The sequence below is a fragment of the Sardina pilchardus genome, chromosome 22 (genome assembly GCF_963854185.1).
Source record: "Sardina pilchardus chromosome 22, fSarPil1.1, whole genome shotgun sequence".
NCBI lineage: Eukaryota > Metazoa > Chordata > Actinopteri > Clupeiformes > Clupeidae > Sardina > Sardina pilchardus.
The window spans coordinates 28,847,661-28,863,771 of record NC_085015.1 but is presented as its reverse complement, the minus strand read 5'-3'; the positions used below and the strand labels follow the sequence as shown (position 1 = coordinate 28,863,771).

General features: G+C 39.1%; 1 protein-coding gene across 1 annotated transcript in view; it reads right to left on the bottom strand.

Moving 5' to 3' along the window:
- The window catches only part of ryr2a (ryanodine receptor 2a (cardiac)), a 119,172-nt gene that overhangs the window by 35,171 nt on the left and 67,890 nt on the right, over positions 1 to 16,111 (bottom strand). The window contains exons 49-72 of the mRNA XM_062525565.1: positions 14,816 to 14,906; positions 14,576 to 14,716; positions 13,806 to 13,969; positions 13,642 to 13,720; positions 13,468 to 13,557; positions 13,062 to 13,199; positions 12,527 to 12,604; positions 11,242 to 11,317; positions 10,940 to 11,063; positions 10,052 to 10,167; positions 9,824 to 9,885; positions 7,877 to 7,998; positions 7,154 to 7,203; positions 6,239 to 6,299; positions 5,756 to 5,994; positions 5,530 to 5,611; positions 5,182 to 5,312; positions 4,091 to 4,411; positions 3,685 to 3,925; positions 3,508 to 3,595; positions 3,119 to 3,211; positions 2,629 to 2,799; positions 1,460 to 1,519; positions 132 to 266 (exon numbers count right to left, since the gene is read on the bottom strand). Of these exons, the coding sequence (XP_062381549.1) occupies positions 132 to 266; positions 1,460 to 1,519; positions 2,629 to 2,799; positions 3,119 to 3,211; positions 3,508 to 3,595; positions 3,685 to 3,925; positions 4,091 to 4,411; positions 5,182 to 5,312; positions 5,530 to 5,611; positions 5,756 to 5,994; positions 6,239 to 6,299; positions 7,154 to 7,203; positions 7,877 to 7,998; positions 9,824 to 9,885; positions 10,052 to 10,167; positions 10,940 to 11,063; positions 11,242 to 11,317; positions 12,527 to 12,604; positions 13,062 to 13,199; positions 13,468 to 13,557; positions 13,642 to 13,720; positions 13,806 to 13,969; positions 14,576 to 14,716; positions 14,816 to 14,906 (2,953 nt within the window). The remainder of the gene's footprint in view (positions 1 to 131; positions 267 to 1,459; positions 1,520 to 2,628; positions 2,800 to 3,118; positions 3,212 to 3,507; positions 3,596 to 3,684; positions 3,926 to 4,090; positions 4,412 to 5,181; positions 5,313 to 5,529; positions 5,612 to 5,755; positions 5,995 to 6,238; positions 6,300 to 7,153; positions 7,204 to 7,876; positions 7,999 to 9,823; positions 9,886 to 10,051; positions 10,168 to 10,939; positions 11,064 to 11,241; positions 11,318 to 12,526; positions 12,605 to 13,061; positions 13,200 to 13,467; positions 13,558 to 13,641; positions 13,721 to 13,805; positions 13,970 to 14,575; positions 14,717 to 14,815; positions 14,907 to 16,111) is intronic.

The following is a 16,111-nucleotide window of genomic DNA, read 5'->3' as shown; positions in this document are numbered from 1 at the left end:
CGAACCGGCAACCCCACGGCACCAACTCCGAAGCCCTAACCAGTAGGCCACGGCTGCCCATGATTTAGTAACTGTTGTGCTTCCATCACATATAGTTTCTCAATCTACTGTGACTCCCACAAGGTACGTACCTGGTCCAGGTGGAAGAGCACATGGGCAATATCAAGCACCCTCTCCACTGTTTTCTCCGGGTCTGATGTATCCTCACTTCTATTGGGCATGTCTTTATATAGTGCCATCTGCCAGCGAATAGCAGGATCCTCCAGCTGACAAGACAGGATTGAACAACTCTGTGTAGTTATGCTGCAATGATTCCAGCCCAGTGTAATTGTAACTCCAAAACACATCTGTTCGCTCACAGATCTTGACTCATTGGTGAAGTGATACAACCAAACATGCTCTGTACAGTCATGTATCTTACAGACATAAGCAATCGTGTTCTAGGTTTGGCACTGCCTTGGCATGCTGTGTGCTTTAATGTGCCATGCCGCTGTAATCCCTCTGATGAAGCTGTTTCATTATACGCTGAGTACTGTCCAGAATGGCAAAACTGCATAAATATGGGGGCAATGTATGTCCAGGCAATTCAGGACCAAAGTTCCTAGCCTGATGGTTACTGACCCACTTCAGAATGAAAGTGTGGCACTTAACCTGTTTTTTTAAGTGAAAGACACTGTACAGGTGGTGAAGATGCAAATGAGAAAGACACATGCAAAGGAGAAAAGCAGAGATGTGTAGAACAATGGAAAACAGAGTGACATGGAACGTGGAGGAGAAAGTAACATACTGAGCTAGAGGCTTTCTAGCTAACCAACCACCAATCAACCACAACTGTGTCTTGTTTGTGGCTGCTGAAAAGGTGAGGTATATCTTCAGGTGTATCTGGTCATGATTTCTTTCAATTCTGGAGGGAATGCTTAATATGCATTTTGTAGAAGTCTGGGATTTGTTTGGATTCCTCTAGGGCAGGGGTCTCCAAGCTTTTTTTCCTCAGACAGCTATTTTGACAAAATCAACATTGCCGAGAGCCTGTTTTCCCTCCGAGAGCTACTTTGACAAAATGGACATTACATTACATTTGTTTGATGTGACTATGGCCGAGAGCTTTTATGTTAGTAGTAGCATGCCATGTGTTCACACATAGTTGATCTCCACCCAAAAAATATATGATTTTTAAAGGTTCCTTTTCAACTCATTTACCTTCTCTCTTTGTAGACTGTGAATTTGATTTCATAGGAATTTTAACATATATTTCAGATTTACAGTATGAACATCTTCCTCAACCCTACCGTACTTAGAGCTACTTAGAAGCAGATGGGGCGCTACCTGTTGGAGACCTCTGCTCTAAGGTGAATGGCTCTGGCTCTGGATCTGGCTCTAATACTGTACATGACTTAGGAGTAAACAAAAAACACAAAATAATGGAGGGTTCATGCCGGTGGTTGAAAACAATCCATACTTTTCCCTGAAGATGGAGATTGTTGCGTATAGTCTCTCGCACCTCCGCTTCAGTATCTTTCTGTACAAACAAACAAAAGCACAAGAAAAAAAATGTTACTGACAAGCCTAAAGTAGGCGTACTGTATAACTAGACCACTGGAGTGGAAGCTTATGAGTGGATGCAATCAATTGTCAATTGGCTAGTTAGCTGGTTTACAGCTGATTCAATTGTTGCAGAGTCTGTTTCCAGCATCATTTACTGGATAGTTCCACATAACATTTACTGTTATAGTTACCATTAAAAAAAACATTGAAACTTGGGTTGAAACTTTTTTTATCAGATCTACTTCATAGGTGGCCAGATACAGAATGAAAAGCCACTTTGTCAATCAGAAAGTATTTCTTGTTTCTGGGAAATAAACTAACAACATATGCCGTATACAAGAGGAGGATGCTTTCACTTTCACTGAGACAACACATATGTTTAATTTACATTTACATCCATGTAGTCATTTAGCATGATGCTTTTATCCAAAGCGACTTCCAAAAAACAATCAAAGTACTGTGTGACAAGCACCTGTTAGAGCAGCAACAATAGTAGGGCATATGTATGAGGGCATTCAAGAAAGTGGGTGCAGAACCGGAAACTCTGAAATTCGAAACTTCGAAAAACAAAGTATTAGTGATTTGAATTGAATGTGAGCAGCTACAGGTAGCCAGTGGAGCTCAATGAGCTGCCGGGTAACATGTACCCTTCTGGGTTGATTTCACCGTCCAGGCTGGGAAGCCAGTCAGTGACAGTGTACTGTAACTGTAATCGCATCAAGAGTTGACCATGGCCTTTATCAGGAATTAGGTAGTACTGTATAATCACAAGTACAACCTGATTTTTTCTTGTGTTGAAAAGTGCAAACTGACACGACCAGGCAACCGAGGCAACATGATCAGAGAAGGCTAGCTGGTCATTGATCATAACTCCTAAGCTTTTCGCTACCCTAGTAGGCGCAAGAGATAGGGAGTGAATTTTGATGCTAATGTCATGGTGTATAGTGGGTTTGGCAGGGAAACCAGCATTATCATTTTATTCATATTAAAATACAGACAATGGCCCCACTGACTGCTTTGTACTGTATGTATCAAAGTATATAATGTATACTTTGTATATAATGTATCCAAGTGCTCCAATACCTGAGAGAAGCGATTCTTAGCGAGTCCAATCAGTTCCTGATCTCCTGGAGCACAAATGTTCAGGCCAACAGGCAGCAGCCTCTTGAGAGCAGCTACAATAAGAGAGGTCTGCATAGAGTAGCGGTCCCCTTTTTTCTTCATCTTTTTCCTCTCCTGGTCTGACCCACATCCCTGTTTTACACATCAAGAAATCAAAGAGGTCCTATGAAACACACACCTTAGATACGGAAAATGATAGTGGTACAGATTTTTCTGTGTAGGCTATAAAGGATTTCTTGCGCAGGGTTCCATTACAGTTGGATCACAAAAGTTCACAGCAAATTTTCTCTGAACCAGATTTTCTGAGAATTGAGATTGGCTGCATATCATGCCCCACATTCTGATTCCATGGAATCTTTGGATTAGGTGTAATTACAATGTCACACACCATCAACAACAGGGTACTCAGACATACACTATCAACATACAACCCTCCATATTCTGTACTTACTTTTGACATTTTCGATTTGGTATCCGTAATGAGGAAAGACATGTTGTTTATCTCATTCTGAACAACAAAGTTTTGCTCCTCCCTTTTGAAGTTCTGCAATCGGGGAGGATGAGCACTGATTCAGAAGATGCACTACACCACTGCGCTGAGTCACACTAAAACATTTAGACAGTGCACCATTACAAAGAAAAGTGTGTGTGTGTGTGTGTGTGTGTGTGTGTGTGTGTGTGTGTGTGTGTGTGTGTGTGTGTGTGTGTGTGTGTGTGTGTGTGTGTGTGTGTGTGTGTGTGTGTGAGTGAGTGAGTGAGTGAGTGAGTGAGTGAGTGAGTGAGTGAGTGAGTGAGTGAGTGAGTGAGTGAGAGAGAGAGAGAAATAGCTATTTGATTTACATGTGATTTTGCCCAAAATATGAAGATTTCTGCCACCATACGGAATAACTCTTCTGCTTCTGGGTTAGGTTCTTTAAGCCATTTTGCCCTATGAAAAATAATATTAGAATTAAAACAAAAATTAAGAAGTCCAACATGGCATTCATTTTATCCATTGTGAATCACATGGTACAGTACCTGTTGTAATCCACAAATCGTATGAGGAGAGGATAGAACGCATATAGATCCCGAACAAGGATGGTGAACTCATCTAGGATGAGAAGCTCCGACTCGGACATCTCTCCCCGCCCCTCGGCCTTCATATTCTCCTCATCGGTCAGAACGATGGCGGCTTTCTTCTTCAGTTTCTCCATCAAAGGTAGGAAATGGGTCTTTAAAAGTTGAGGCTTGGCCTTGCCTATGATAGGCTGAGAGAAAACTGCAAATTGAAGAGGTTAGTAAAAAACATTAGAAATATACAGTGTAAGGTTGAGTATCAAGTATTCTGGACAAATATCAACATCTGAATTGAACTTTTAGATTCTCTGCAGTGACCGGAGAGATGTAGCAGATGTGTACTGGGGAATCATTACACTGTGCCTACCTGCCAGCCGCTTCATCCAGGCTCCTTCATCAATTCCCAGATTGTTATAGATTATTTTCAGGATGTTCCCCAGCAGCGTGTTCATGTGATTGGATGTGAGTGAGGTGCAGCAGCTCTCTGCGCGCTCAGGGTTGTTCTCCGGCCCATATTCCCACCAGCGGGACATGTAGCTGCACAACATGGGCAGCACCACCTCCATCACATGAGGCATCTGTGTGTAGCACATGCCTGACTCCGCTAGCTCCATGATCTCTTCCAAGGACTTCTCAAGTGATGGAATGAGAGGACACATTTCCTCCACCTGAGCAGGTAGTCCCAGAGCTAAAACCAAATAGAGCAAAATGAACTAAGAGACGATGCAGTAAAAGGAGACACAGTTACATTTCAGCAGGTTACCTACTGTATGTGCGCTCTACTGTAAGTCACAAGTAACCTGCTGAAACATGTCTGTTACAACAAGGTAAGTACTAACAATGTAATGACAATTTATCAAATGACAGCAGAGAAAATCCTGACTTTTCTATCAGAATTAGATTTTTTGATCCCGTGAGGGAAATTCGCTTCTCTGCATTTAACCCAATTTAACCGAATTAGTGAACACACACAGCACACAGTGAACACACAGTGAGGTGAATCACACACTAACCCAGAGCAGTGAGCTGCCTGCCCAACCAGCGGTGCTTGGGGAGCATTGAGGGGTTAGGTGCCTTTCTACTGTATGTGTAGTATGCAACTACTGTATTGGACACACTCCAAATTCAGTCAGTTGAAATCAATGAAAAATGAAAAAATAAAATCATCTGTTGTTGACGTTAGTGTGAAGAAAACATTCTGTGGTCATAATTGTTTACTCTTACTGACAATTTACACAATAAACTAGATATACTGTAGATGTGAGTGGAATGTAGTAGTAAAAGGTTAGGTGAAAGTTCCCTTTTGTATGTACTGTACAGTATGTAAGGATTTACTTTTTCATTCATGTACATGCCGTTTACAAAAACTGTGGTAGTCTCTCATTTACACATGCATTTACTATGCTTTATGAAAGTCAAATGTTTTATACAATGACACAGTAAAAAATGAAACCATACTTGTTCTCTCCCTTGAGGTTTTGACATTATAAATGGAGTGACTATTACATTTGTTGAGTTGAGGTTCCAAAAAGGCAACAGGGAAAGCTCCTGAAAAAGCTGCCAGGCATTCCCCTATGGCTGGTCGCTGTCTAGAAAGGGGAGAAAAATTCTACTAACATTATCATTGAAACACTAATACCTGTACATGTGAATCTCTTCCATCCCAAATAACTTTCTTTGTTTTACTCTGTATACATCTATTATTTTTCAAGATTTCATTTTACATAGTCAGTGCTTATAAATGAAATCCAAAAAGAGTGTGTTATGACTTGAAACTGTTAAATGAGAAAAAATGTTTTAACATACCTTTCAACATAAATGCTTTTGCTAGTGCCCAGTAAATATAGGCTGTTAAGTAGCCTATAGCATGACACCTGAATATCATCAACTGTAAAGAAAACATAACAAGAAGTCTGTTCAAATGAAGGGATTCTTAGAACGTCATGGGTTTTTATTTTTGGAACAGCCTCAGTAAGTTCAAAGTTTGTCAAGGAAATCTTAGGGGGTGAATAAGAGGTGCGATAATACTTACGTATGATATCCTCCCCAAACGAGTTCTGTGTGATATGCTCAAAGAGGGAGGAGAGCACAGGCAGCAATGCCACGGTTGTGTAGTTGATGATCTGAGTTACTCCCTTAGGCTGAGCACGGGTGTGAGTGAACTGGCCTAGTTGTAGGTTCTCTATCGTTTTCTCCAAGTCCTCGGCAGCATTGTCAAAGAATGCCCGCAGTGCTGCCTTCACGGTGTCCAAACCTGTCTTCATCACAGTTCTCAACAAAACAAAGATATAAACTCTAATGAATATCATATAATCTCATAAATATAAAATCTACCCATTAGATGTATGTTAGCTGTACTGTCAATGTCTTAAATTCATATGAAACCCTTTGAATTGTAATATGCATTGATACAACTGAACTACATATCATCTATTAACAGTAGTCAAAATAAAAAGAAAAATGCTATGGCAACAAATGATTTGAGATCAGTTCAGTCTTGTGATTGAATATTTACCTGGCATCAAGTGTTTGTCCTAGTATGTGGAGACAGTTCACAATAGAAGCCGCATCATTTCCTAAGAGAGAAAGTGAATGGATGTGTTGCTCAGTGGTGAAGTTCATTATTCTAGCACTAAATTCCCTCTCCCCCAAAGGGTTCTAACAAATTTGTCCAGATCTGTATGAAGCATATGCGTATGAATGAATAATTATATCAATCATACTCAGAACACATGTACTGTACTATAATATGAGTAGTGTACTGTATTTACTTATAATACACAATTAACCCGTCATGCACTCTAGTCCCACAAATCAACAGTGAAGCGTACAAATGGCATATTATTGTGCAAAATGTCCACAAAATGGCATACGGTATATTGAACAAGGCTGTATATACAACATATTTATGTATATGTGCACAAAATACATCCAAATTCATCTGTTACGCCAAATAAATTATTCAATGTTAAGTAACGTCATGACAATGAATGCGTACAATGAATGTGGGACTCGTGTAAATATCCTGTATATGAAAACAATAAAAATGTTTAATTAATTATTGCTACAACAATACCTTACAACAGTTGTTGATATATTCATTATGTATGTTTACAGAGGTCTGAACTAGTCTGATAAAGAAATTTGATTGGACTCAGATCAAACCTAACCATCTATTCTGCATTGTGACACCACTACTTTTATTACCTTCATTTTCATTATTCTACACCAGTTGGAACATAACATTGTGAAATAACTTCACAAATAATATTCACAAAACCACATATTCTGTCAAACATGCAGTGAATAACTGTTAGAAGACAAATAGCAACATGCACACAAAGGAAATTTGATGTGGAAATGACTTCGGAGTCTGAAATGATCAGGCACAGCTCAAGACAATACTGGAATGTTTCCACACTATCCTTACCAAACAGTGATATCCTATGTCTGACAAGAACTCCGAGTTTGCAGAAGAGGCTAGGCAAGAGAGGTTTGAAAACAAGAGAAAGGGAAAAGGAGAAAAACATATTTCTAATAGTGTTAGAAAACTGTTAATATTTATGTGTTTTTCTTTTTTTTGTTAAATGAGCATGAAAAGAATGCAGAAGAAGTTGAGTCAGAATTTCAGAATGGTTCTATTTGTATTTATAATGTGCTTTAGTGTGTAAACTGTCATCCTAATCAAATTTGCATGTATAAAATGAGAATAAAATCAGAAGCAGAACAAAGTCTTTTACATTTTACAACCACAATTCAATTTTGCTCAATACCTTCAAAACACTTCCACACAAAGATCTTTTATGATCATTGTTAAAATGTCTGTAAAAGTGGCTACTATACAAACTAAAGGTTTAGCGGGTATCTACAACTGCCCACTCTGTTCTAGATTGCCACATCCATGGCTAATTTACCTAGCACCTACAGTACTCAACCAAAAACTACTTTTGAGAGAACACAAAGCTGTACAAACACCAACACTCAGGTTAAGGTGGGGATTAGGGTATTGAACTTTATATAGGCTACAGAGTGTCCACCAGATATTTTCACTCATAGATCGTCTCAACATCACCTTTTGCATTACATTTTTAATCAGTAGACAGTAAGGTCACTTTTAACAAATTAAGCTAACAACTCCAGCTAGCAATCTTACCTCGTCACCATTTCTTTCTCTTTGTTGGAGGCATGGCCACCACTGCTAATAGGGTGCAATGCAGTGGACAGGAAGTACATATGATGATTTTTGAAGTACTGATCCACAAGGGGTAAGACCACCTGTGATAAAGGACACACAAATCAGATTCAAAATGAGTCACTCAATTACCCATTATCACTCAAAATGAGTGATAACTGCTTTTTGCAATTTATCTTAATGATCATTTTCATTCAGTTACACTGTGGAAATCAAGCATTGTACTGTTCTCCTCAGTAAAGTTTCAGAATATGTCACAATGCAGCCTTCATGGCCTAAATAGGCAGCTTCACCAATTTTGAACCAAACTTGAGTGTTTTGAGATTTACAGTACGTAGTCAACATGACACGAGTGAGAGAGATAATGCGTAGCATTTAATCACAGCTACTAGGACATTATTTACCAGGTCCATTACCACAAGTGTCACCTTGCCTGGTAACACTTTATTTTAATGTGTCGCTGTTACAGTGTACCTACTGTACCTAATTAGGTACAGTGGTACAACCTGTGTAACAACATGTACTATCACGCACTATCATTGTACTTGCATTATGTATTTGTGGGTACCTACATATAGTTGTTACATTGTAATACTGAGTGCTTTTACAAAACTTAGTGAAGTGTAGTGAATTTTTCATGATCATCAGAGGCAAAGGGCTGACCTGAGACCTGCTGGATGGAGTAAATCTGGTCATGATAGATTTGATATACAAACCATTCAAGGCCTCATTGTCTTCAGTGTACATGTAACAGCTGTGCTGCAACAACCTTGTTACGGGTTTATGCCACTGTATTAAGGAGTAATAAGTGTGTACCAACACAGTTGATACATGTGCAACGAAGGGTAATGGCAGACATGTTCCAAGACATCAAAGACACAACATACGTGTCATATGTGCGTACAAGTAATTAACTGGTACACTTAACAGGTTTATTCCACTGTATCAAAGAGTAGCAAAGGTGTAGCAGTGCAGCTGTTACATGTACACTGAGGACAATGAGGCCTTGACTGGAGCTAAGAATCTTTTGTATATCAAATCTATCATGACCAGATGTACCCCATCCAGCAGGTCTCAGGTCAGCCCTTTGCCTCTGATGAAAAATTCACTACACTTCACTAAGTTTTGTAAAAGCACTCAGTATTACAATGTAACAACTATATCAAAAGGGTATGATGCCTTTCTATAGGTACTGTACAGTAGATCTCTCTATACCAAGCAATAGTTGGTGCTGTGTTTTTCTGACATCCCAAGACTCTACATATGGGTAAATATCACATTCTTGAAGCTAATGTACTTTTTGCCTCAATTGTCAAATTAGTTATCCCAGGGTGTATACTGGTTGAAGTTGGGACCCTGTGGTGAGAGTGTGGTTGGACATTCTTAGGAGGCCTAGTCTAGTAAATGCTGGTGCCATTGAAAAGGTGTCAATAAAAACAATAAAATAAACTGCTAAATTATGGTCTACCTCTTACAATTTTGGAAACAGTTACTCTGTAGAGAAAAAAAAAGAAAATATGCATCTATTGGAACAGATTGATCAACTATTGATCTATGATCTACTTTGCTTTTCACCTTATTTAAGGAAGTACTGATGGACTTGCAGCTGAGATTGTCCCATTGTCTCAGCCCAAATCCAAATGATTGTAAATTCAATTTAAGATCTCAAAATACTCTGTTCATCTGCTCAATCTATTCTTATCTTACCTTATTTCTCCTAAGGGTCCCTTAGGAGAAACAGGTGAGATCTCATTTCCTATGGGTTGATACAGTAAAATAATAAATCCATGATTTATGAACTGATGCTCAAATCATAAATAGGCAGTACTATTTTTACAGTATATCACATAGTGGTATTAGATACAGAACTATTCCAAACCGGCAACCAATTTTTAAGAATATACTAACCTTTCCAAAAAACTTCATCTGCTGGTCATTGATTTTTTCTCCCTTTGGCTGATTACTGGCATCTGAAATCAAGGGCATAATAGCATCACAACCAATTGATGTACAGTATAATGGATATGGTGTGAGTATGATGTAAGAATGAATGTCTTGAAGAACACTACACAAGAAAAAGCACACAGCAATATGATTTCATGATGAATCGTAGAATGTGAGATATTTTCACTTTACCAAATTCCAGCAGATGTTCATGGGCTTGGTCCACATAGGTGATGAGTTGCAGTAGGAAGGTGTAAGCAAATCGCTTCTCTATGGAGGGCGTGTCAAGATCCTGCTCCTTTTTAGCCCTGTGAATACAGTACATAACACATACAGTTTGGTGTCGCTGCTAAAAGCTAGAGAGCAATGATGAATCCAGAATGCTTTGATAGAAGGTTGAGCCCGAGCGGTTTGCTTTTATTCAGATAACAGTGAAGAGTGGCAGGAAGGGAGTGGGAGAGATATAGTGGGATCAGGAAATGACCACAGGTCAGATCTGAACCCGGGTCCGTGTGGGCACTTGAACTCAAATGTGGCATGGACGCTGCAGCTGCTTGTGCCCCAGACCATGGATTGTCTTACTTCTTGGCGAAAATCACTTGGACAGGTGTACCAACACTTACACTAGTCTGCATCTAGTCTGGCTATCGCCATACTAAGCTCAATCTTTTAAGATTGAATATTAGTATGGGGAGTCTGCGCTTTATTTCTACTTCAACCAATCAGACCAAAAATATGGTTAATCTTTTGGATAAGCTAGTTTGTGATTGGAGCCAAAGGTTATGGCAGGGAACAGGAGATAGATGTGCCGGTTTCCAGCCTGAGGTGCCGGGCGAAATCCAAATTCGCCGGCAGGTCAGGCAGAGTTCACCCAGCCTAGGATCAAACCTTAACCAATGGGAAGTTATCCCCACGTGATCTCATTGATCTCCAATCACCTGTTTTAAGAAATGTGTCACATGCCTTACACACTATACAGTAAGGCAGTGTCCATGATAAACTAGTCTTGTTTTCTTCAGAAAACTGTGGTTAAATTCATAACAATATGGCTTTTGAATTCATCAACCCTAACTCACTCACCTAGACACAGTATAACCATTTATCTGAAAGAACTTCAGGATGTCTTGTGCTTTTTCTCTGTCTCTTGATTTCTCTTTGGCCGTTAGAGTGTCATAGGGCACCAGCAAAGGATGACTCCCTCCACCTAGCAAAACACAAACAAAGCAATATGACAATGCATGGTATGCGTATAACGTGTCTTGTCTACTAACCAACAATGACCGTCTTTTCTATGGGCTCTGAAAGAGAGTTGATGATGTGAGGAAAGAAATATAGAAACACAGGAAGAATAGATCAGGTTTTGGCACTGAAATAGACACTACCTTTGGCTTCAAGCTCCGACTTCTTATTCTTGGCCCATATGTTATGATAATTTTCTGCAAGTAGTTCGGCCATGGCCTGAAACAGAAACAGTCAAGAACAGACTTGTTGAAAAATCTATTGACAGCAAAATACTGTATGGGTAGCTAGAGATTTATATTCCATTAAACATCACTACCTAAAATAGATGGGACTTGACTACTAATAAGCAAATATGTTATTTAGCCAAAGATACATATGGGCAATTAAAAGATTCCCAAGTTGACATTTTCTACAACCACTGCATCAGAGATTTGTATCAATATACAGTATTCAGATTTACATTGCCACTGAGATTTGCACATGCTCCAAATGGGTGAAGTTTGATGGATAAAGGTGGTGCCATATTTGATATTTGAAATTGATCAGAACTATAAAGAAATGGGAATAGGAAATCTATGTGCATAATCACACAGCCTATTTCAATATATGTGTTACTACACGTAAGTAAAACAACTAACTGTAAATTCCGATTCCATTTATACAAACAATATTATTCTATGATTTGCTTAACTCTAATTATGAGCACTGTGGAGATATGGGTTTTTAGCAAATCTAGGACTCATCAACGAATATTCTTTTTGCTGTTGAAGACTTGTCTTAGTGTGGTTGCACACATGGCGAACTTGGCTTTTGAACGCATTCATTTCTGTAGAAAATGTGAAGCTTGCATGTGCACGTAAGAGAAAAATTGAGTTACAACAATCATTGAGCTACCATGCGGAATGCATGCACAGTTCATAAGGAGTTGGAAGAGTAAGGGGTGGAGAGAAAGCGAGAGAAGCATTGTTTTGATTGTACATGCAGCACCATTTGGTGGTCATATGTACTGCTATGTGGTGCATCTAGTTCTTTTGGCCTTTGAAGTAAGATTTAAGGGCAATCAGTTAATAATATGTTTTCTCTTTTCTTCTTTAAAATCTTATGTCTGTTTTTTTTTTTACTTTAATGCATTTCTCCATTTCACTACTATTGTGTACTATTTCACTTTGTACTACGGTGAGATCGCAATCTCGACATCATTGAAAATTAGGCCTACTCTTAATGAATTTTAGAGAATGAAATAAAGGTTGAATGAACTTTTGGTCTGCAAGTTCCACTGCTCTCATGCTCTGCTGGTCCACCTCTAGCGCTGGAGTGAGTTCTGAAGGGACCCTGAGTGGTTTTAGAGTTCAAGCATGTGCTTGGGTGGCAGTTTAACAACACCCAAGACCCTCTCTGTTGATAAGTGCCTACAGTATCACTCACGTGTAAGTCTCTAGAGAGAGTCACATTACTCATGTCGATTGGTCTAGGGCTGAATCCGTGAGTGCCTTCCATAGAATGCTGCTTGCAATGGAATATAATGCATAAAAAATGTTAACACAACATTTAAACATCATGATCCTTCAGTACATTAAGGAATGAGGAATCATAATGTAAGCAAATCAGTTAAATACTACTCATGCTACTTATGGCCATCTCTCTATGCGGGCTGAGCTGAATTACAAATAAATTGCTAGTGAAATTAACTTTACTTATGTCACACTTCCTGGTAGTTGCTAGTACTCATTAAGGTAAGGTAAGGTCATTTTATTTATATAACGCATTTAACGTGCACTGAGTGCAACCCAAAGCGCTTTACAAGGGTTAAACTAATGTTTAGAACAAAGAAAAGATACTTAGGCACCATCATGCATGTAGAAAGGTGTGGGCAATAGGCCCAGATGCAAGTACAACCCTGTTGCCAAATAGACAAAAATATAATTAAGGAATAAATCAATAGAGTTGTCTCTTTGGTCACCTGACTTGATAAAGATATCCGCCGTGTACGGTTGTGAAGGCTAGTTGTGTCGCCTTCTCGAGTCCTCTCAATGAGCCAGCCCCATGACAGGATGGTTTTCAGGGATTCCTTTATGGGACCCCGATAAATCTCTTTGTCCTAGTAAGACAAGAATATATATCAGGGCAGTTACAATAGAAGATTTGGCATACTGTAATGTATTCATAAGTTAAATTATGTTGTACTGTTGACTGTGTAAGGGCTGTAAGGGCAACACTCAACATTATGTCTTCCTTTTTAAATGAAACACTGGCAACAGAGATTTAGATCACTATTTCCATTATAACATATCTCAATGGCACATTATATAGTCAAAAACCCTTTGTCAAAACAGTGGAAAAGGATAAGCAAATGGAAATAGCCTTACCTTCTCTGACAAGCTTTTGTATGGTTTTAGAAGGGGGTGTGTCTTGGTGAATTCACATAGCTGGTCACCATGCACCCAGCCTTTGGTAAGCTGAGAGAAAATGACATAAGATGATGGGGGGTTTTTTCTTATCCAGAACATACCACTTCACTCTTTGAAAAAAGATGGAAATACCTTATCCATAGACCACCTCTCGTGGGAATGCTCAGCAAATTTGATGATGAAATTATCCAGTTTTTCAGGGATAACCACGCTGTGTGGAAGAATAAGCATTACTTCAAAGAGGCAAGCAGAGTATGTAAATAATGAAACTAGTTTTTAATGACAAACAGACAGACTTTGAAGTATCAACTGGCTGGGGGTTGAAGTTTCCCTCTGCATCCATCGAGGACTGCTTCTCCATCATGGCCACATAGTTGGACTCCATGTAGTCTGGTGGCAAGGCTCCGGCAACAGCACTTAGGCAGGGCAAAGCCAGCTTGAACAGCTCGTGCTCGTACTTCTGCGAATCACACCAAAGCCAGTAGCTGTATAAACACTAAAGAACACCCCTTTTACAAAGGCTTGCTTCAGCCATAAAAGAGTACACAGTACACCTACTGTTTTATGCTTTTTTAAAAAACAGAAAATTAACAGATGTGGGTAAGGGTAATGTAGTAAACAAAGAAAAGAGTTTAGCAAAGCTGTTTGTTTACATGTTTTATATTTTAGGCTATAGCCTATCACCATACTGACAAATTTCACTGCATTCTTTACTTTAGTAATGATATGCAAGTGACAAATACACCTCCTTGTTGTTTACGTGTTTTATACTTTAGGCAGCCAATCTCTGCTATGAAGGCAGCATCACCCTTGCCATTCCCTCAACCATCTTAACATTAGATAATGGGAATGTTTTTCTAAAACACCTGAAGGAGTTCCCATACTGTACTGTACTGTTGCATGGGAACATTTTGCTTACTCCTAAAAGAGTAGATGTTTCAAAACCTTTGACTACAGTGTAGCAAAACATGAGCTGTGAACAGTGAGGGGAGATGTAAACAAATCTAGTATTTCCATTAAACACCTCATGTTTCCCAAGGGCCAGCAATGAAATGCAATGTCTTACCTTCCTTGACAAAGCATCAAAAATCCCCCAGAACAGCTTCCTGGAGAGGTGCAGTTCTTCATCAGAGGCAGCTCCAAAGCTGCCCCAGCCTCCAGACAGGCAATAGTACTTCCAGCAACGCTCATAGTGGTTGGTCAACAGCTGGAGATCACAAACAAAGCCACTCTTTCATTAGTTTCTTATTAGATAATGCCAGTGCTCATGTAAAAGGCAAACCATGTTGAGGAGAACTTGTCTTACCTTAAGGGGCATTTTAGTGTGTTCGTTCAGCAGGGGGACATCAAACACCAGCCTTCTGAGTAAATGCTGCATCATGGAGGGCCTCAGTTTCCTACACACACACACACACACACACACACACACACACACACACACACACACACACACACACACACACACACACACACACACACACACACACACACACACACACAATGAAGGGAAACTGTCATTAAAGGCCCTATAAATGATGTTGTGCAATGTCACTTTTGTTGACGTTCAAACAAAACAGAGAGCTAGCTTGCTACTCCCTCCCCCCCCCTCCTGTGCCAATGAAATTCCTAAACGCACCTAACATTGGTTATTGGCTGGAACACTGTCTGCTTTGCTTCATGGTGCAGCTTGCATAAGTTTGTGTGTGTTGCCGTTTACAGAGCCTGGCCTGTTCACAGACCGCATTTTGTACTGTGGATTCAGGCAACAGGCAGCTAGCGGATAGTGAGGAGATGTTTTCAATATGTGACAAACAATGTTTTAGCCTAAAAAAGCATGTCGTTGCTTGGAACACCTTTAGGTGGCTATAAAAGATAAGGATTCTGGGTTGTTATATCATAATGATAATATTCTAAACACAAAAACACAGGGTTGCATTTAGATTCATCTAGGTACCCAAAGAGCTGCATAGTGAAGGGGGAAACATTCTCCAATCATCAACAATGTGTAGCACTTCCTAATCTGCTGAATAATCCCCTCAATAGTCCCCTCAATGTAAAAAAACATAAATATTTCATAAAAAGAACTGAAAAAAATACTTGATTAACTGCTCAGTTGTCAATTATGTCAGACTATTTAAATAATTGATTAATTGTATGAGTGATTGTAGCTAGCCTCTAAAATTTTACGAATCACCCATACAATTAATCATAAGTGATTCTAGCTAGCTTCTTATATTTGAATAAGCTTTCTTTACTCTATGGCTGTAAAATTGAATATATTTGGGGTGTGACCAAAAACAATACATACAAGAACAACATCACACTTTGGGAAACACTGATCAACTTTTTTCAACATCTTCTGACCTTAAATATTAGTAGAGTAATCAAAGAAAATAATCAACAGATTAATTGACAATGGAAATAATTGTTAGTTGTGGTCCTAAAGCAAACATAAACCAAAAGATGCATCAAGGCATTATCTCATATGAAATGAAAACATTTTATAAAATAGTATATTAGAATATTAACGTACTGTATCTTCTAATCACCTTTAATTGACCTGGTCCTTTATCCTTCCTTACTGTATAATAAGAGCTCTGAC